At 42.3% G+C, this 22,803-nt stretch overlaps 1 protein-coding gene across 20 annotated transcripts in view; it reads left to right on the top strand.

Moving 5' to 3' along the window:
* Nucleotides 1-22,803, top strand: part of MYO18A (myosin XVIIIA) — a 316,966-nt gene that overhangs the window by 194,974 nt on the left and 99,189 nt on the right. For all 20 annotated transcript variants that reach the window (XM_040423434.1, XM_040423435.1, XM_040423437.1 and 17 more), the window contains 2 exons: nt 14,842-14,907; nt 19,360-19,488. In XM_040423434.1, coding sequence (XP_040279368.1) covers nt 14,842-14,907; nt 19,360-19,488 — 195 coding nt within the window. The remainder of the gene's footprint in view (nt 1-14,841; nt 14,908-19,359; nt 19,489-22,803) is intronic.

Here is a 22,803-nt window from a genome sequence, read left to right as displayed (position 1 = left end):
GCAATTTTTACATTTAGACCATATTTATATAAAACCAGTGTAAGTAAAGTTTAAAAACGAAGTATGAAGCATTATGTAACACCGTAGACCATCTGTTTTCGAGGTTGATAAATTATGCTAATGCAAATTTGTTTCCCCCCTTTTTGAAATAACAGGTGCATAAAAACATGGCAATAACAACCGCCTCGTACATTGTAGAACACGTTTTTCTTAATGATTAAGAATTGAAAGGGTTGATGTTAAAAACTTTTATCCGCCCTGAAACTTGTGCTTAACTGTCCTCCAGAAATGATTTTTCTATTGGGAATGAGATGAGCTGTGCCCCGAGCCGCTGTATTAGGCAGCAGAACAATAACATAGAAATGCTAAACGTACCAGGACTCCACATCTTGTATAATTGCGAGGCCCATGAAATTGCCACCTGAGCATCTGCACAGCTCACTGCCATTTATTGTGCTGTTTAGAAGCCTCGGCTATTCTTGGCTGTTTAGCATTAAATGTCACCCCGAGACTCCGCGATCTGACAGCGTGTTTGCAAGAGCCGACTCCTCATGTAATATGCACCACCTGTGCGTGTCTGATCGCCGTTGGGAATTCAGTCTGGGGGTTTAGCTTGTTTGCTTAACAAAGCCAATGGTAATAGAAAAATACAAGTGAAGCACGGGGGCAGCTACGGTGTTTCTGTCCACATGCTGGCATGACTACTAATTCTACAGGAGAGCCAGTGATGCCTGCCGCGGGCTGCTAGGAGCTGATGGGTGGTGATCAGCAACCAGGCATGTTCTGTTTTCTAGGACCAATTCAAAGAATATAGATTATTTGGTTTACTTTGCTGGACACCTTGCTGTAAGTCATACTGAACACTCTCAGCACAATTCCTGGATAGTTTTTCCAGTGGTGAATGACATAGTTAAAGGAAAAGAGAGTTATTGATCGTGATATTGGTCGCTAACCATAGGCAATGCTAGTGTTACATAGAAATCACTGTGGGCAATACCTAAAACATAACTTAATTATCCATATATTATTAAAAACCTTTATTGGAGCCGCAATATAAAATATAAGTACAACACCGTCTGACCCACAAAGTTATATCAAAATATATAAAAAAGATGGGGCATCAGTGGAAATAGAACCAGTATTAAGGGGAAAAATAGGACTGATAGGAAGAGGGGGCATACTGTCCCTAAAGCTTTTCCTTCAGTAACCTCAGCCCAGAGATGCGTCTTAAAGTTAGAGGCACTTTGTCCCCCTACCTAATACTACTGTGCTTTTATCAAAACCCTATTATGGATAGATAACAATCAGTCCCAAGTCCCGATGCATTTCCCCTTCGAATATGCAGAAGGTTAATCAGGGGACTAAAACGAAATCAAATAGATATAATGGATGTGGAGATCCCAATAATACATAAGCCCCCATGTGAGCTACAATGTCAGGCTCATAAAACATACACACAAAAGTCGCCCCCTCTGTGAGGCCTCATGTTAGATATATATATGTACAATACCCAATGGGCTGAAGGAAGGAAGAAGATGACCCCCTACTAATCAGACCCAACAAACAAACTAGTCTTACAATATATGGACAGATAAAACAGGGAGCAAAGCCATGATACCAGGCTCAGCAGGGGCTATAGCAACTCCAATGGTGGCGGTCAGCTGACATTGCCCACTGGTATTGCCCACTGTGATTTGAATGACACAGTAAAATACATTTATGTAGCAGATGCTCAGTTAGATGAAGTATCTTTGGATTTGGGAAAAAAAAAGACTTTTTTTTTTTTTTTTTTTTTAATCTAGTAACATAGTTTTTAGACACTAGGGTTAGGATGTTGATATTGTCCCTGGAATTGGTGTGGACGTGTGAAAACTCTCCATTTTATCCTGAAGCTAATAAATCACCACAATATAAGTCTTGGACTTAAGTCAAATTGGTGAATGTTTGATTATGCTTTTTCTTGGATGTGCCTGTTTTTCTTCAAAGCTTCTATTACAGTTCCCAAAGAGTTGTTAAGTAGGATCACCATTATCCAACAGGTCCCGAATTAAGAAGCCTGGGGGACATACTTGAGGGTACCTCTAATGGTAGCTATGTTACATGACCTTTAATGATGAGATGGTCATGGATGGACCCTCCATGATAACCTCCTTCCCCTTGGGGTTATCAGGAAATTTATGAATGGCACACTTTGAAAGTGGGTCACATGGACAAGATGGATCCCCCAGAGTCAGATCATTTTTGTGATGTCTCTGTTCTGAGTGTTTGGGTGAGATCCAAATCTGGGAAACCTCCCTCCATTTAATTCATATACACTAATAGATCTTATGGATAGATGATTTTATAGCTTTAAGAAATGATTGGATATTGCTAGAAAAGGTAATATTCTTTCATTGTTTACCCAACGATAAGGGAACTTGACTTGTTCCAGATTATCAGATGGATTTTCTGTGTGAGATACTGGCTGGCCCTACATGGCCAAGCAAGCATATGTTCTCAGTAGATAGAGGGGGAAGAAGCCGCTGGAAGACTTCCAACATACTCTGTCCTTATCTCCTCTGCCATCAAGGGAGACACATTAGTAGAGTTGGTCATCCGATACCGCCAAAATTGGCCAACGTAACTAATGTGTGCAGCCAGCTTTACGGAAGTATGTATATATAGGCGCGCATGTTATTTTTACATTGCGGCTTGCAGTATGCATCAGTCTAGTACATAGCTCTATTGTTTTACCTAGGCCACAGTGGTCTTTTTGTATGGCGTTATCCCTTTTTGGCAGTATCCATTTCAGTGCTTGTAATACAAAGAGCATAAATACTGGAATTATAATGCTATACCAATATATTGGGTACTATAAATTACAGTGTACTATAAATTCTGAGACTATATAAACCTTGGTAGTCACTGACCGCTAATGTGGTGTTCCAGACATGAGGAGCTGTAAGCTCTTCTGTCTGTTTTTATAAATTCTTGTGTGCTCCCCATGAAGTATTGAAGGACCCAGTGCTTGTTGAATCCCTTCCAATGCTGTCATTCTGGTGCTCCTCACTGAGCTTTGGTAAAATGGCGGCAGCGATTACATGCTAGTCTACAAGCGACTCCTGCAGCCAGTCACTGGACCAAGCCATCTCAGGCCATACTCTGATAGGCCAGTGATTGGCAGGAAGCTCTGGAGTGGTTTGGGGCTTTTACCAGGTTGAGTATCAATTCATTTCTTACTATGCACACTTGCTTCCTTTTGGATAGATTTTGACTGACCTCGAACAACCCCCTTAAAGGAGTTTTCCAGAATTTTAATATTGATGACCTAACCTCAGGATAAATCATCAATATCAGATCGGTGGGGGTTCGACACCTGGCACCCCCCGCTGATCAGCTGTATGGAGAGAAGCCGCGTGCAGTCTGTCTCTCTGCTCGCAGCTGCTATGTCTATGGCAAGCAGGAAGAGAGACAGACTACTACCCATTTAAAACGTAGCCTTTAATGTTATTACAATAAAAAATAACCCAAAATCATAAATCACGATATTGAAAAAATAGGAGTTCACAATAGTATACCGGGCAGTAATATAGGCATTGGTGTTGAACAATTTATAATAGGGGGGCATTTGTTCCTAAATCTCACCCTATACTGTCCACCCTGCCTATAAAGATGGAATAGCCACCCCGCTAGGGGCGATCCCTTTTCAGGAACCTCCTGCACGTCCTATGATGGCCCCGATTAGGGATAGATGGCACACTTGATAAGTGGCCTCAAGCTAAGTTATGACTCAAACTACCACAGGTATACAAAATAATAAACAAATAATACACCAAAAGTGATAACCCAAAGTGAGTGAATATAATACTATCGGTACTCCAGATGCGACACCATTAACACAGATACCCAGTCAGTTGTAGATACAATGGTAGGCATTCAATAGGGTTTCATATCAGTCGCTTCTTATCTCTGTACCAACGCGTTTCGCCCGACTCATTATAGGGCTCATCAGGAGACAAACAAACGCACTTACAATAGTGTCACCATAAAGGTCAAACTTCGAGACACGATTAGTGATTTATAAATGACACTGTGGGTATCTCCCCCAAATATGTATATAACAGATATAAAATTTGATGTGCTGCCTTCCACAAACCATCAGATAATATACAGATATCAGATCTACTGCCTACCTCAAACCCTCACATTATGTTAACAGATACCCCACATCAACTATTCAAACACGCTGTGTGGGTAAATAGCCTCTTAAGAAATGTGCAAAAGAGGCATCAAACTAATGGCGCCGGCTATGACAGAATATTGCATGCTACTTGGGTGCTGCCCATAGGTAAGGGCACTCATGCACAGCCTTCTCTTCATACAGCTGATTGCCGGGGGTGCCAGGAGACAGATCCCTGCCGATCTTATTTTGATAAACCTGAGGATAGGTCATCAATATTAAAAGAAACCTATATAAAGCCCAAGACAAATATCCAGGACCCACACCTGAACATATCAGAGAAAACCAACAAAAGATGAATGGGTCACTCAATAAGCAAAACACATGTAAATACAAAGTAATCACATAATTACATAATTTTTATTGAAAAATTCACAAAAATATGATTGGCAAAAGCACAAGACATTAAAAACATTTAAAACCAAAAGGACCGATGGTGGGTGGTCGGTGTACAATAATAAAGTGCAAGTACAATAATAATGGTCAGCATCTGGGAGTAAAAATTGGTATAACCAAACAATTTAGGCTCAATAACAAATGGTATCAAAGTTCATATCTAAATACATCAAAACCACATTACCATAACAGTGCTGTCACATAATGTACACCACATAAAATGCATAAAGCATGAAGGCAACACAATATCATCAACGCATTACAGATACTGACCCTTAACTGAGACACTGCACACGAACACCACCAGTCCACTCCCCTATTGAGTGACCCATTCATATTTTGTTGGTTTTCTCATCAATATTAAAAGCCTGGAAGGGGTTAAAGGGGTTATCCGAGACTAAAAAATGTACCGCATATGCCTAGGCTCCTCACACGGAATATACTTACCTGGCTCCCTGCGCCGCTCCTGGTCCCCAAACTGCTACTGTTGCTTCTCCCCGGGCGTGGATGAAAACATCCGGTGATGGGGCAAGGGGGTAGCAGCCAATGGTGGGTGATGCTAGGGAGGCTCGTCACCGCCTGCCATTGGCTGCTCCCGGCAAGTACCCCCCCCCCCCCCCCAACACCGGATGTTTTCATCCGCGTGCGGTGACCAGGAGCGGCGCGTGGAGCCAGGTAAGTATATTCAGTGTGAGGGGCCCGGACATATGCGGTACGTTTTTTTTTTTTGTCTCTGATAACCCTTTTAAGGCTAAAATATAATATATTCCTTTACAAAAAATTAAGATATAATAACTGAAACGGCAGCAAAGTTGCTTTTAACTGTTTAATGACTATGGTGTTTTTTTTTTTTTTCTTGCAGATGAGTTGTTAAATCCATCTGGTTCTTTTTAACTTGTGCAGTAGATGTAAATATGATAATAACTCTTTTAACATTCGGGGATTTGTTATAAAAATGTTCTTCTTTTTATCAAAACATAAACTGATTTTAGCATAATGTGCCTGCTATTTTATGGGCTCCGTGGATTACTGTGAAGAGACTTTCAGGTGCTTACTTTAGCTATTAAGCAGCCTGAAAGCTTTGACAATTTAGTAGCCATCTAACGAATGTTGTACATTTCAGCTTGCTAATAGCCTTCTAGCATATTATCTGATTTGTTCAATGTAGAATTGTGCCTTAGTAATTTAATTATTGATAAGAGGCCCAGCAAAAAGGCACAGAATTAAATGGATATGGGAACCCTTCCTAGAACAGTTTGCGGTCTTGTGTACATCAGTGACAATTAGAAGTCAGTTTAACAGGGTTTTCTAGCTGAAAAAAATATATTTTTAGAGAGGTTTTCCAAGAGTTTAATATTGATGGCCTATTCTCAGGATAAATTATCAAAATCTAATTCATAAGAGATGCTCCGGTGAGCATGGTTTCCTCTTCCTAGGCCAGTGATGTCACGTTTATTGGTCACGTGGCCTAGGCACAGCTCAGTACCAGTCAGGTGAATGGGTCTGGGTTGTAATGCCAAGCAGAGCTACTATAAATTGGATGGTGCTGGGCTTAGTATTCTGTCAAGAGGCCTCAGCGCTCATTGGAGAGCCACAGCCTCTTCAAACAGCTGATCAGTGGTGGTGCCGGCCGAATGTAGGACCCCACCGATCAAATATTGATAAGGATAGGTCTTCAATATTTTACTCCCAGATAATTTATTTTAAACTGCCAAGAGTGCTGTTTAAAAATAAAATGACTTGCCTAATACTTCACCAATTCTCCGGTGCCCCTGTAATAACGCTGGCTGGTCCCCCTGCCGCTCTCTGCTTCCTGGTCCAGCAATAATGTCCCTGGCTGTAGTGGTGACCTATCGTAGCTGTAGATTGGTATCATTTTGCGGTTCATATGACATTTTAATAATTTTTTTCAGAGGCCAACTGGCCAAAATTAGCAAAGGGTTCTTGAATACATGATGACTTGATCATTTGTACAATATCATGCAATATTTCTGTATTGCAATGTAATGTACCTGCAGCACCATCCTGTTTGCCTCTAGGTGGAATGGGAGTACTAACATGGGATGCCAGGAGGCATTCACTGGGCATCCAGCTGCCACAACAGCCACACAGCACCCCATTGTCTCATCACAAGTGGACCTTCGGGAGAGAGAAGCAGTCCCTCCTTGCTTAAGCTGTTCTTAATTGCATTTAGTTAGAATGATTTTTATTCTTAATTGCATTTAGAGAATTGCTTTACAACAGCCACATGGTCCATAGGCACAATGGTCTGAAGGGGACCCTATTGACTTGTATGGTAGAGTGTTCAAGGCATGCTCTGTGACCTGTGCAGAGGTCATTGTACAAGTAAAGAATAGATAAGAATTGACAGTCGCCTACAGTGAATCACGTGTTATCTATACACGTAGGTGGTATCTGACATTGTAATCCTTTCTGTAATGATAGGCAGGTAACAACAGTAATCTGTACAGACCAAGAAGCAGCATCTATTATTAGGTTTAGTGGCCAATGCAAAAACTGCAGGATTTTATATATATTTTTTTAAATATAGATTATGACATGAAAAAAATTAAAATAACTTCATCAAAAATTCTTTAAAAATATGTTTAACAGAAGGTGATTTAAACAGTAGGTCATTCTCTCACGACACATTCCCTTTGTCTTTTGTAAAATATTGTGACAGTCCAGTGACGTTGATTTGTTCTGGTTTTATCTCTTTGCCTTGCCCCTATCAGTATAAAACCCACATAGGGTACTAGTTCTGCTATTTAAAGTTTTATGTGCTGAGGTCAAGATGCTGTTCATAAAACTTTTAGCCCTCAGCAGGTCGCTCCTGTACAAAGGCAGACGTCGTAAACAGATTGGAGTCATCGGGGAAGTCTGTATTGCTGTACAGTCGTGGCCAAAAGTTTTGAGAATTACATAAATATTGGAAATTGGAAAAGTTGCTGCTTAAGTTTTTATAATAGCAATTTGCATATACTCCAGAATGTTATGAAGAGTGATCAGATGAATTGCATAGTCCTTCTTTGCCATGAAAATTAACTTAATCTCAAAAAAACCTTTCCACTGCATTTCATTGCTGTCATTAAAGGACCTGCTGAGATCATTTCAGTAATCGTCTTGTTAACTCAGGTGAGAATGTTGACGAGCACAAGGCTGGGGATCATTATTTCAGGCTGATTGGGTTAAAATGGCAGACTTGACATGTTAAAAGGAGGGTGATGCTTGAAATCATTGTTCTTCCATTGTTAACCATGGTGACCTGCAAAGAAACGCGTGCAGCCATCATTGCGTTGCATAAAAATGGCTTCACAGGCAAGGATATTGTGGCTACTAAGACTGCACCTCAATCAACAATTTATAGGATCATCAAGAACTTCAAGGAAAGAGGTTCAATTCTTGTTAAGAAGGCTTCAGGGCGTCCAAGAAAGTCCAGCAAGCGCCAGGATCGTCTCCTAAAGAGGATTCAGCTGCGGGATCGGAGTGCCACCAGTGCAGAGCTTGCTCAGGAATGGCAACAGGCAGGTGTGAGCGCATCTGCACGCACAGTGAGGCGAAGACTTTTGGAAGATGGCCTGGTGTCAAGAAGGGCAGCAAAGAAGCCACTTCTCTCCAAAAAAAACATCAGGGACAGATTGATCTTCTGCAGAAAGTATGGTGAATGGACTGCTGAGGACTGGGGCAAAGTCATATTCTCCGATGAAGCCTCTTTCCGATTGTTTGGGGCATCTGGAAAAAGGCTTGTCCGGAGAAGAAAATGTGAGCGCTACCATCAGTCCTGTCTCATGCCAACAGTAAAGCATCCTGAGACCATTCATGTGTGGGGTTGCTTCTCATCCAAGGGAGTGGGCTCACTCACAATTTTGCCCAAAAACACAGCCATGAATAAAGAATGGTACCAAAACACCCTCCAACAGCAACTTCTTCCAAAAATCCAACAACAGTTTGGTGAAGAACAATGCATTTTCCAGCACGATGGAGCACCGTGCCATAAGGCAAAAGTGATAACTAAGTGGCTCGGGGACCAAAACATTGACATTTTGGGTCCATGGCCTGGAAACTCCCCAGATCTTAATCCCATTGAGAACTTGTGGTCAATCCTCAAGAGGCGGGTGGACAAACAAAAACCCACTAATTCTGACAAACTCCAAGAAGTGATTATATGAGAATGGGTTGCTATCAGTCAGGAATTGGCGCAGAAGTTGATTGAGAGCATGCCCAGTCGAATTGCAGAGGTCATGAAAAAGAAGGGCCAACACTGCAAATACTGACTCTTTGCATAAATGTCATGTAATTGTCGATAAAAGCTTTTGAAATGTATGAAGTGTGTGTAATTATATTTCACTACATCACAGAAACAACTGAAACAAAGATCTAAATGCAGTTTAGCAGCAAACTTTGTGAAAACTAATATTTGTGTCATTCTCAAAGCTTTTGGCCACGACTGTACACTAAACACAGCTGATCTCTTAATACCCAGGAGACAAGCATATTACAATTCATTTTCTGTAGGCCTGGAGAGAACAATTTTTTGCTCTTAATAAAATTATGGTCCCTACTGGCAGGCGATTAGAAATGCTAAACGGCTTATTTGCATGAGTCATCATTAATTTACAAAGTAATTTCAGTGCTCTAGTTCACAAAAGTATTTTTTTTATTTACTAATACACTTTCATGTTTTTTTTTCTCCCGTCAATTAACTCCTTGAACTTGGTGGAAATAATGTGTGGAGATTGTTTAATATTGTAATATCAGCGCAATACATATTGTACCGAATAAAAGACTACTAGTAATTGCAGACACAAACAAATAGACCAGAGACTGATATCTGTAGGCTGACCTGGCAGATCCTGTGCTGCCACTCCAGTTCTCTTGGTTGGGATCTGTTTACTCAGCTGCATTGGCGACATCACGTCAACAACACATGACCACCGTAGCCAATCACTGCCGGTCGAAGTGAAGTCACTGCTGCAGCCAGGTAAAACAGATCCTGGCCAGGAGAACTAGGGCAGCAGCGTGGGATCTGCCAGGTAAGTAATGATCACTTCTTTCTTGCAGGTAGATCCCCTGAAATCAGACAATCCATTAAAGCTGAATTATTATTTATAATTTTTTTTTTAAATAATAAAAAAAAAAAACTATTGCAAAAAAAAAATGTTTATATCCTAAAATAAGTACAATGCAATAATGATGGCCAAAAAATGCCCAATAAGCACACAAAGCAACAAAGGGGGCAACTAAGCCAGTTCTTCTTTACACCAGCTTGATAAATGAACCCAAGTGTGCTGCCCTAGCCCTGTATTTAAATACCCTGGCCAAAGCAGAGTGACTTGTTAGCGCCTCCCCTTGTCATCCAGGAACAAATGTACATACCCATCCAGGCTCCCCAGCTACAACCCTGCTTTAACTTTTTACTTTCCCCTTTCCGTTCTCCTTCCATTCTTCAGTACTGGAGAGCTGCCATCATATGAGGTGAACTTTCCACTGCTGATATAAAGCAGTACCAAGAAGGGAATTTTAGGGCAAGCTTTTAACAGTATACCTCCTACAATAAACGGATCCCAGATTGTCCGGCTGCTACTACCCCTAAAAATCTGCAGCAGGTCTTCATTACCTCCAATTTAAATAATTGAGCAGTATTTCCAGTGCAAGGATCTACTGCCCAGTGGGAGAGACATTATTTGCTTTGGCTAATATGGTGGTGGTGGTACCATGGGAGTTGCATAATGTGCAGCTCACCAGTGTCAGCGTAGTTAGCAAGTAGTCATATAATGCTGAAATATATCTACATTTTGGATTATTAATACAGTAGTAGCCTTTCTTTCCTATCCCAGTACTTTTTGATCTGGGACTGTTCACACCTCTCTGCAATGACACCTGTCACATTGATTGGAGTCCCACTGCAGGACCCTATTTAAACAACTGGCTGTCACTACTGTGCGTTTCCCTGACACAGGAGTCCAAGTGATGTATGGAATTTGGCTAATTCCATCAGTCCCATAGAGAGTGGAGCAGTTGTCACCGCTGCATCATTGAAACTGGGGACACGAGACCTTATTCTTCTGATAAGTGTGGGACTAAGCAGTAGATAAATGATAAATTATGATTGCATTGTAAAAATGTAGCTTTGCTTTTGACATTTTGAAATTGCTATGCAGAAAGTTTAGTATATACACCTGTCAAATCTTTGCCTAAATGACACTTCAGTTGCAGTTTTTCCCCTTTACTCCTTTTACTGCTGTTTTTTGCACATAGAAGAATAAGCACATAATCTAAAGCTGTACAGTTTTTTTTATTTTGGTGTTTTTTTTTATAGTTTTATAATCTTCCCTAAATTTTAAGGCCACACAGCAATGTGGTAAGCACGTAAGTATGAAGATTATCCAATGGTAGAAAATACATTTTCTGTGACTATTACTTTCAGAGGGTTAAGCCCTATAAGCGTTAATCTTAGTTTACCCCTCCTTCTCTCCCCAAAGACCATCACACTTAACTTTGTCGCTCTGTACATAATTTGTGCACTGGCAGCTGGAGATAAAATGCTAGAGGAAAACAAAAAAAGTTAGTAAAAACTTGCAGTATAATCCTTTTTTTCATAAACAAACTTCTTTAATGTGTGTCATCATAATTTTAACATTTAATACATATCGTAAGAAAGAAATTGATGCATAAAAACCATAGAATCGTTATGTCTGATGTGAAGACCCAATAAACTTTATTACTGTGCAGAAAAAAAAGCCAGGGACTTGTATATCTTCCTATTGTACAGTGCTGTTTTATTTACTAGTATCGAAGTATGTTTTATTAGTTCCTTTTGGCAAAATTGATATAGAAACTGGTATGAAAAACAAGTTTTGGGAACTCATAAAGTAAAATGTCTTTATAACTTGTCAAAGGTAACGTATGACATCCGTATGCTATCCGGACAAGAATAGGACATGTTGTTTTTTTTTTTTTTTGCGGGGCTATGGAATGGACATACTGATGCGGACAGCACACGGTGTGCTGTCCACATTTCTTGCGGACCCAATGGACACGGAAACAGACAACGTTCGTGTGCATGTAGCCTTTTATACTGCACTTTTTGTGTGGCACAACTCTACATTTTATGTAGCTGTTGGGCATTTATTAAAAAAATAAGCCTTAGCTAGTGGATGCTAAGATTATCCTACCAGAATTTAAGTGAGGGATTGGCTGTATACTGCCCCTGTGATCCTGCTGAATCAAATGGTAAAAATAAAGAAATCTCCAGAATACATTTTTTAGGAAAAATTATATTAATTAATAGCTATTGAGAATAATTATTAAAATTTTTACAAAATAACAAGGTTTAAAGAATGTGGAAAGTAAACTAATGTCATAGTCATCATGTCGTAATATAAATAAAAAGCAATCCAATTAGATATTACACTATTAATGCAATAGTGTCTCATAGTACACGTTTGTTACTGTACTTTACACCACGCCAAGCATGTTGACATAACTACTTAAGAACTCAGTGGTTTGGGTAGAAAGCAAAGTTTCAGTAATGGGAGATGACTCAGTCTTCATACAGGAGAATTAGTTTGGGGGGTTTCTAATACAGCGTGGAGTCATCAACTGTGTGGGAAAAATCTTGGGATAATGGTTACTGTTCAAATTCAGCAGTGTGGAACAATACTTTTAATGTACTCTTAAATTATAAATTGTTGCTCTTTTACTATTCGACTGTACCATAATCTTAGTACAGATGAGTTATGGAAGAATGGGGGAGACTTATCAAAACTGTTGCAAAAAAAAAAAAACTGGCTTAGTTGCCCATAGCAACCAGTCAGATTCTTTATTCTCCCTCATGGTCTTGGTACAGATGGGTTATTTAGCATAGTCTTTGGTACAGAAGGGTTATGTAACATAGTCTTAGTACAGTTGAAGTATGTAGCATAGTCTCAGTGCAGATGGGTTATGTAGCATAATCTTGGTACAGATGGGATATATAGTATAGACTTGGTACATTTGGGTTATGCAGCATAGTCTTGGTGCAGGTACAGATGGGTTATGTAGCATAGTCTTGGTACAGATGGGTTATCTACCATAGTCTTGGTGCAGATGGGTTATCTACCATAGTCTTGGTGCAGATGGGTTATCTACCATAGTCTTGGTGCAGATGGGTTATCTACCATAGTCTTGGTGCAGATGGGTTATCTACCATAGTCTTGGTGCAGATGGGTTATCTACCATAGTCTTGGTGCAGATGGGTTATCTACCATAGTCTTGGTGCAGATGGGTTATCTACCATAGTCTTGGTGCAGATGGGTTATCTACCATAGTCTTGGTGCAGATGGGTTATCTACCATAGTCTTGGTGCAGATGGGTTATCTACCATAGTCTTGGTGCAGATGGGTTATCTACCATAGTCTTGGTGCAGATGGGTTATCTACCATAGTCTTGGTGCAGATGGGTTATCTACCATAGTCTTGGTGCAGATGGGTTATCTACCATAGTCTTGGTGCAGATGGGTTATCTACCATAGTCTTGGTGCAGATGGGTTATCTACCATAGTCTTGGTGCAGATGGGTTATCTACCATAGTCTTGGTGCAGATGGGTTATCTACCATAGTCTTGGTGCAGATGGGTTATCTACCATAGTCTTGGTGCAGATGGGTTATCTACCATAGTCTTGGTGCAGATGGGTTATCTACCATAGTCTTGGTGCAGATGGGTTATCTACCATAGTCTTGGTGCAGATGGGTTATCTACCATAGTCTTGTACAGCTCGGTTAAAAACCTTTGAATGCTGAGGCTCCATTATCATAGGCATGACCTGGTCCTGGCTGCATTGTACAAAATATTAGCTTAGCAGTCTTCACTGACAAGTTATTATTATTTCCCTGGTTCTGCCCCACACAGGCGCTTGCATAGCATCACATCTACATGAGGATGTATTAATATTTATGTGCGACATGTTCTCCTAGAAGTAAAGGTGTTAATGAGTATTATAAATCAGTGGGTAGCAGGCAATGTGAGTCGTGACCAGAAGTGTTAAGGAGCCCAGCATTGTCTCCTACTGAGAATTGGCTGTAATGTAATGGACATTTTGTCTCATTGCTGTAGTGGTATTTTGCAAAGGTACTGAACAACCGTTTTACAGTAGAGTGGATTCAATGGGATGTACCGTCGTATACGGCAATATTTGCAGTTTGTACAAGGCCTGCTGTGGTTGCATTATTTGATACTCTATAGTATGGACCATGTAAAGCATGCATTTGTGTCACTAACTGTTTTTACCACGAGTGTTGACTGTCATTTTACCACAATGAAGTGTAGTTTAAAGGGAATCGGTCACCGGTTTTTGGTGCCCGGTGGGCAGCATGCAGTATTAACATCTTGAGCTATGTCACTTAAAGGGAACCTGTCACATTGCACTTGGGGTCTGAGCTGCAGGAAGCATATTGTAGAGCAAGAGGAGCTGAGGAGATTGATATATAGTTTTATGGGAAAGGATTCAGTAAAACTTATTCATTTAAATTCCTGCTCATTTGGGGCTTTGAAGTCCAGGAGGCAGTCCTATCAGTGATTGACAGCTCTCTGTATACACAGTCATAGAGGGAAGGCTGTCAGTCACTGATAGGACCACCTCCTTGACTTCAAAGCCCAGAATGAACAGGAATTTAAATGAATAAATTTCAAGTTATAATAAATTTTTTCCTGAAAAACTATATATCAATCTGTTCTGCTCTTCCTGCTCTATAACATGGTGGTTGTCTCTTTAATTTTGTTCATTTTGTAGTTTCCAAAAGCTTGGTATGCTACGCTACTGTCCTTTAAAAAAATAATTTTTTTTTTTTAAAAAGTACAGAATCATGAGCAGTGACAAATTGAGTCATAAGTGCAGTTTTCAACTGTGTTTGTCTAATTCTAGTCTGTGGGTACATCAATCAATATATTTCAGTGCGTTTAACCGTTTACAAACGTATGCGCTTGACGTACAGGAAATACGAGATGTGAACAGCCCCTTACATGCCTTGGCCAGCATATCTCGGCAGATTACAATGATGGTTTCACATTTCTGATACCAAAGTATAGACATACTGTGGATTGTATGGCCAAGGCAAATGGACCAATTCATTTAAATTGTGAATAAACTGTACAGTGATCATGTATATTGTGAATATAGTGAATATTTTTTACTGTTATTACTACAATGTTGGCAAAAAACGTGAACTTGTTTTTCTTATTTCTTGCAGGCTGTAGAAGAACTTCTAGAATCCCTGGATCTGGAGAAGAGCAGTTATCATATGGGTCTGAGCCGGGTATGTGTAGATAACGTGTCCCTATGAAGATCTGTCTCTTTAGTAGGGCAATGACTGGTTGGTATGGAGCATGTCTACAGTGGGAATAAATGAGTTCTGAGGAAATCTTCTAGTTGTCTTCTGTATAGGCAGATCATCTGCCCGTAAACAGTCGACAATGTAGTATACCAGTCAGTGCTGCTTTAGCATCACCACCGGCAGCCCCTTACACCATAAATTATACAGGGAACCTAGCTGGAAGCACAAGGTTCTGTCCACTGTGTTGAGGCTGTGCCGTACTACAGCTCAGCTTCCATTCAAGTGATAGAAATTGAGCTGCCGTACACTGGATCCTTCCATCCACTATATCAGGGGTACTCAACTAGTTTTATTAAAGGTCCACATACCAGGGTCTGCAGTCAGGTGAAGGTCCGAGCTGAACGCCAACAGTAAAGATGCCATGCGATCATGTGATACATGCGCGTGGGGCGCTCTGACGTTTTAGTGGAGCGCCCCGGGTAAGTCCCAGAATTAGTAATGGCCACATTAGTGCCCCAGTAAGAATAATGTCCCCATTAGTGCCCCCAGTAAGAGTATTGCCCCCATTAGTGCCCCCCTTCTCTGCTTTTGCAAAAAAAAAAAAAAAATTTGCATTCACCTGGCTGCGGTGAACATTCGCTGCTGACTGCACGCTCAGGACCGATGCTCTAACGTGATGGCGTCTTGTAGGTCCTGTCCTGAGCTTCTAGTCAGCAGGGAGTGTTCTCCACAGCGTGAGCAAATGGAGGTGGAGGTACCGTAATAATATATATTTTTTTTTACTAGCACAAGTAGCGGTGGAGGTAAAGGCTGTACTAATGGGCGTTTCTATGATGGAAGCGCTCATTAGTAAGGGTACTTTCACACTTGCAGCAGGACGGATCCGACAGGCTGCTCACCCTGTCAGATCCATCTTGCCACTACTTCGCCGTGCCGCTGCTCTGTGCCCATCGACTATAATGGGGATGGGGGCAGAGTTACGGCGCAGCACGGTGAGAGGCCGCCAGACTAAAAGTACTACATGTCCGACTTTTTCGTCTGGCGGCCCCCTCAATATAATAAACATTGGTGGCGCAGTGCGCCCCCCCTCAAAATAATAAACATTGGTGGCGCAGTGCGCCCCCCCCCATCACCCCGATATAATAAACATTGGTGGCGCAGTGCGCCCCCCCTCAATATAATAAACATTGGTGGTGCAGTGCGCCCCCCCTCAAAATAATAAACATTGGTGGCGCAGTGCGCCCCCCCATCACCCCAGTATAATAAACATTGGTGGCGCAGTGTGCCCCCCCATCACCCCAGTATAATAAACATTGGTGGCGCAGTGCGCCCCCCCTCAATATAATAAACATTGGTGGCGCAGTGTGCCCCCCAATATAATAAACATTGGTGTCGCAGTGCGCCCCCCCTAAAAATAAACATTGGTGGCGCAGTGCGCCCCCCCCCAATATAATAAACATTGGTGGCGCAGTGGGCAGTGCCCATGAGGGTTAAAAAAATAATTTACTCACCTCCTCCAGTTGATCGCGTAACTGCCGGTCTCCAGTTCTTACTTCTTTCTTCAGGACCTGTGGTGACATCACTGAGCTCATCACATGATCCATCGCCATGGTATTGGGCCATGTGATGAGCTCAGTGACGTCACCACAGGTCCTGAAGAAAGAAGTAAGAACTGGAGACCGGCAGTTACGCGATCAACTGGAGGAGGTGAGTTAATTTTCTTTTATTATTTTTAACCCTCATTGGCACTTCCCAATGAGCCACCAATGTTTATTATAATGGGGAAGGGGGGGGGGTGGGCGCACTGCGCCACCAATGTTTCTTATACTAGGGGGGGGGGGCGCACTGTGCCACCAACGTTTCTTATACAAATACAGGAGGCGGGTGCTGGAATCAAATAGCCGGCACCCGACCTTTGTGACAGGGGGCTGCGATCAGCTACAATTAACCCCTCAGGTACCGCACCTGAAGGGTTAACTCAACTGCAGCTGATCGCAGCTCCCTGTCACAGAGGTCGGGTGCCGGCTATTTGATTCCGGCACCCGCCTCCTGTATTTGTATTACAGGTCAGTTTTCTTCATTGGTGGCGCAGTGGCCACAGCCCCTCCCCTCCTCCTCCTGCCTCTTCTTATTGGCAGCGGCGGGGACAGCAGCAGCACAGGGGGGAGGGAGAGACTCCTCCTGCGCTGCTGAGAACTATCAGCTCCTGTGCCCCGCCGCTGTATTGAGCAGAGCTGCCAGAGTGTGCAGGAGGAGGAGCGCTACATGTGGAGGGAGCCCTGTCTCACTGCGCTGTGGGACAGGTGGAAGTGCGCCGGTAAGCTCCTCCTCCTGCACGGCACAGTGTGCAGGAGAGGAGCAGCGCTCTGAAGGATGGCCGGGGTCCGGGCAACTGGCGGCCGCGGTCCGTATTTGGACCGCGGTCCGCCAGTTGAGTACCCCTGCACTATATAGTTTCCGCTGCCAACGACTGCCCGAAACAGCTGATCGTGGAGTTGCGGAGTGTTGGGCCCCCACAGATCTGATACTGATGATCTATCCTGAGGATAGGTCCTCAATATTAAGTACAGAAAACCCCTATAAGGCCCCCTGCACACAACCATATTTTAGGTCTGCTTCCAATCCTCAATTTTTGTTCAGTTCTGTATGTCCCATCCGTATGTCCCGCGAAAAAAAAAAAAAAAAAAAAAACACAGAAAACATGTCATGTTGCTGTCCATTTTGCGGACCAGAATAGGCATTTCTAACATAAGACGGGGCATGTGGAAGGGGAAAATGTGAGGTGCACTTGGCCGGTACCCAACTGCAAAATGGATACAATTGTGTGCATAAGGCCTAAATGTAGCAATGATCGTGCTGTATGGGGATAAACAATTGGTTGTCCCCATACAGTTTGCACACTATCAGCAGCACTTCCTCTGTTACACAGGAAGATGTGGTGCCGGCAAACAGTAATTTTTATGTCCGCATAAAAGAGGTGGTCATGTGACCGCTGCAGCCACTGACCACAGCAATAACCCGCTACACCCAGTGATTGGCGGCTGCTGTCACATTTTTGAGTTGAGAGGGAGCAGTAAGTGGAGACTGGTGGGGACTGGTCAGATGAGCATGACTTTGTTTGTATAAGCTGTTTGTAAAATACTTTTTCATGGCTGGACAACCCCTTTAAATATTTTGGTTGTACTGAAATATTTTGTATTAAAATATTTATATAGTTCCACTTTTTGTGTCTATAGACAGAGTTTAGTAATCGCTAGAAATTCCTCAATGTTCATAACACAGTCCTTCAGTAGATGTAATTCAGTTCATTAGGAGGTGGTCTCCTTTAAACTTGCGGTCGCTGGTAATATCAGTATGGAAGTGATGCTTGAGATGAATCATTTTTCTTGTGTCACGTGGTTTCCTCTATTGTTTTGGTTCTTTTCATTAACCTATTTTTGCATTCATATCTCACTCTGTCAGCAGTAATGTCTGTGATTCATACAGCTAGAACAGGGTTATCTAATTACTGTCTGTTGGCATTCATTAAAAAGACCATCAAATGCACTTTCCTAAATGCCAGCGATCATCTCCCACATCAGTGAAGCCTCTCCATCAGCAAAGCTGCGTCATGTCCAGCGGTACCAGAAGAATGCAGCAGATTTAGCTACCATTCACACCCTCACAATGCGCTGCTTGGATTTAGTATAATGAAGAGCTGGGCATACTGTGGCTTTTTATTATGTGCAGACCAGAAGTTGCTTCCCACAGGCAGAATTCCCCATGCAAATCAGCTGGGGGGAAATCCAGGGAAGGTTTAGAGAGGTCCAGGCCCCACAGATTAACACGTTCATCGTCTGGGGCTTCAGGAGCATTACTTTAGTTAGGTGTCTGTCTTTGGTCTAGTGGTGCCAAGCGTGCTGCCCAGACAGCAAAGGGTAAAGCTCTGGAATCCCGGCCTCTTACTTCTCACTGATAATAGGGAGGTCACTGCTGCTTCTTCCGCAGCCTCTTATTACAAACTAAGTGTGTCTGTTTATTCTTCACGAGTCTAAACCTTGGCTTGTTTAGGAGGTAGACAATCACACATTCATTTATAATTCCACCCTATAAGTGCACTTTGTAATAATGTACCCTACGTTGCAGAATAAACTCCTAGCTGTCTGCAGGTGAAGGGCTACCAGCTTAACTCTAACATTTTTATTTTCCCAAAGCATGTCTTATGTTACTCAGAGCTTATCTCGTATCATGGGTTTGTGTCTAAATGTTATTGATCTCTTTACCCATCTGTGACCCGGGGTGCACTGTGCGCTAACTTGCTCACATGCTATACACATTACATTTATCAGAAAGAATACACACTTGCCTTCCAGTAGTAAATGCACGAGAGGGTCTGCAGCATCTGACACTGTGCAGGCGTCTCTGCTCTAAGTCTACTTTTCTTTGTATTCTCAGGTTTTCTTCCGAGCAGGCACATTAACAAAACTTGAAGAACAGAGGGATGAGCAGACCCGTAAGAACCTCATATTCTTCCAGGCCGCGTGCAGAGGTTACCTGGGCCGCCAGCAGTTCAAAAAGAGAAAGGTAAAGCCTGAGTCGTAAGCTGGCAATTCCAAATAGTTACATCAGCCGGTCCCTTTTTCCAGTAACCTAAAATGGTAAACCCCCTTGCCTATTATTAAAGATTACAGCCTGATGTCAGACTGGGGGCTGCCTTGTGCATGAACTGGGAGGGACAGCCAGGTCTTTTTTGTGTTCCAGTTCTCGGCTCATTTGTGTTTCAGCAGAAACTTTATCTTGAGGCTAGTAACACAGCTGGGATCAAGTACTTTCTGATACGGTAAGGGCTGTGTGCATCTTATCTCATGCACTGGATGGGTTTCTGGAATAATGAAGGCTGGTTAGTGTATTTACTGCAGGATCATCTGGTCAAGTGTAAATGTATGGCCTCCTCTGCTACAGAAATCCTCATACTTGCTTCTATTTTTCTTTTAACATTTCATTTTGTGCCTTGGCTAGTGTTTCCGGACACAAAGCTCCAGTCTTTCTGATGATCCAACTAGATGTGACTCAAGATGCAAATTTGTTAATGTTCTTGACCTCAACAAATTATTCTAGGCATTTCTTACATGTATAAGGCTACCAAAATTCTGCATTGCCTACAAGTCTCACTGTTAAGAATATTCAGTTTGTATGACAATAGCTCACTGCTAAATTATTTGTGAAATTATTTCAACTTTTTGTGAAGTGTCCATTTATGAAACAGAAAGTACATGAAAGTGGGAGTAATATTTGGACCATCTACTGTTTTTCTTAATGGAGTCTTGTTTCATGTATGGTATCCAGGCAGGTTTATGGGTACTTTCACACTAGCGTTATTCTTTTCCGGTATTGAAATCCGGTAAAGGGTCACAATACCGGACAAAACGCTTCAGTTTTGTCCCAATGCACTCTGAATGGAAAGCAATCCGTTCAGTATGCATCAGAATGTCTTCCGTTCCGTCCCTTGTACGGTATTTGATCGGATAAAATACCGCAGCTTCCATTGAAATGTATTAATGCCGGATCCGGTACCAAGTGTTCCGGAAATTGCCGCATAGCCGGAGACGGTTTTCCGGTCTGCGCATGCGCAGTTCTTTCTAACTTTGAAAAAATTGAATACCGGATCTGTTGTTCCGGATGATACCGGAAAGACTGATCCGGTATTTCAATGAATAAGTCTACTGGATCTGGATCTGTATCCGGATCCGGCAAAAAAAGAAATCCGTTTGCATACGGATTTCCGGATCCGGCAGGCAGTTCTGACAACAGAACTGCCTGCCGGATTCTAACAACGCTAGTGTGAAAGTCCCCTATCCCAGTCTCTTTTTTTCAAGTACATGGAGCTTATAGTTCCTGATATAGCAAGTTCTGGCTTTGCAAGAAGCATGTGTTTTTATGTATAAAAGTAGAATCTACCTACACATCAAAAGGTTCAAAACTGGAGTTGGACATCCATTCCATTTCACTGGTGCCACCTATGGGATATGGTGTAGAGCTCACTCTTGTACGCGCTCACCAAATATCATGACATATCAACAAACATAGACATACTGGCCCTTTTTTTTTTTTTTTTCCTGATTTATCATAGAACAGCATATCCCTGTTTGCTGCCAGAAGCCGCACATAAATTCGACACAGTCTGTACGTCTAATGTGAAACCTACGCTAGCCCCTGGTTGGCGTAGATTTTACGCCAGAAAACTGGACTAAAAGATAGATAGATGTGTCAGGTCTGTTGATCCCGCCTCTCTTTTCGGGACAGGGACAATGCAGAAGTGAAATGCCACTTGCATTTCACTTCTGCAGGCAGGGAAAAAGTCACAAACACAATATTTGTTCCTTTTTTTCAAGCCAGAAAACTGGTGTGGGGGTTATAATAATCCCACCCCACCCAGTAGACTCTCTAGGGTCATATGGGGTAGTATTGTGTACTGATGACACTGCTGCCGGTGGTCTGAACTGTGTGTAAAGTGAACGGGTCTGACAATATTCTAGCAGTCTTTCCAATTTATTGTATACAATTTAGCAAAATGCAAACGGGTAGGAGATCTTTACATGTATCATTACAGTATCATTGCAGATGAGATTTAGAAATAACGTATTCGTGCAAAGATGGCTTACTTGCCCATAGCAACCTATTAGATTCCACCTTTCATTTTCCTAAGAGCTCTGAAAAATGAAAGGTGGAATCTGATGGGGCAAGTAAGCCAGTTTTCATTTGCAATAGTATTGATAAATCTCCCCCAATATGCTTCTATTTTTGAGAAAATGTTTGGCTTTGTTTTATACACCATTTTTCATACTGCAATAATAATAATATTATTAATAATAATAATAATATTATTATTAATAATGTTTATTGCCATACCACTCCCAGCAAGTGTGAATTTACCCAAAGACAGGGATTTAAAGTGCAGGTTCTCATCTGTAGAACTGTGTCGGTAAATGCAACATTCTGGCCAAGAAATATGTGCACTTTGCAGGCGTCGCTCGTGCACATTTATTCAATAAATACCGTATTTATCGGCGTATAACACGCACTTTTTCCCCCTGAAAATAGGGGGCAAATCATGTATGCGTGTTATACGCCGATATTCATTGCGCTGTATGAGCCGGGAGAGAGGAGGGGCTGGAGTCCGTAACTAGGGGCGGGGCCCGGTGCAGTCACTGTACTCTTACACCGGGCCCCGCCGCTCACCAAAGTATTTATAAACGTGAATCCTTATCCTGTTATTAAGCTGCCCTCTCCCATGTTCCCATGTTCCCCTGTATCCCCATAGCACTTACTTAAGCTTCAATAGCAAGCAGAGCGGACGGCAGCAGTAACGTCACTCACTGACGTTGAGCGCCTGCTCCGCCCCCTTTATGAATGAAGCAGGCGGAGCATACGCGCGACGTCAGTGAGTGACGTTACTGCTGCCGTCCGCCCTGCCTGCTATGGAAGCGTGGGAATCGTAAGTGCTGTGGGGATACAGGGGAACATGGGAAAATGGGAGAGGGCAGCTTAATAACAGGATAAGGATTCACGTTTATAAATACTTCGGTGAGCAGAGGCCCGGTGTATTGGGGGACACTGTTATGAGGAGGATCTGTGGATGACATATAGCAGTGTCATCCACAGATCCCCCCCATAACAGTTCCATCCACAGATCCCCCCACCCCATAGCAGTACAATTTGAAATGGACACTGTTATGAGGGGGATCTGTGGATGACATATAGCAGTGTCATCCACAGATCCCCCCCATAACAGTTCCATCCACAGATCCCCCCACCCCATAGCAGTACAATTTGAAATTAAATTTTTTTTCCTGAAATTTCCCTTAAAATGAAGGGTGCGTGTTATACGCCAGTGCGTGT

The sequence above is a fragment of the Bufo bufo genome, chromosome 3 (assembly GCF_905171765.1).
Source record: "Bufo bufo chromosome 3, aBufBuf1.1, whole genome shotgun sequence".
Classification (NCBI taxonomy): domain Eukaryota; kingdom Metazoa; phylum Chordata; class Amphibia; order Anura; family Bufonidae; genus Bufo; species Bufo bufo.
The sequence above is the reverse complement of the archived record's forward strand: the minus strand, read 5'-3'. Positions and strand labels throughout refer to the sequence as shown.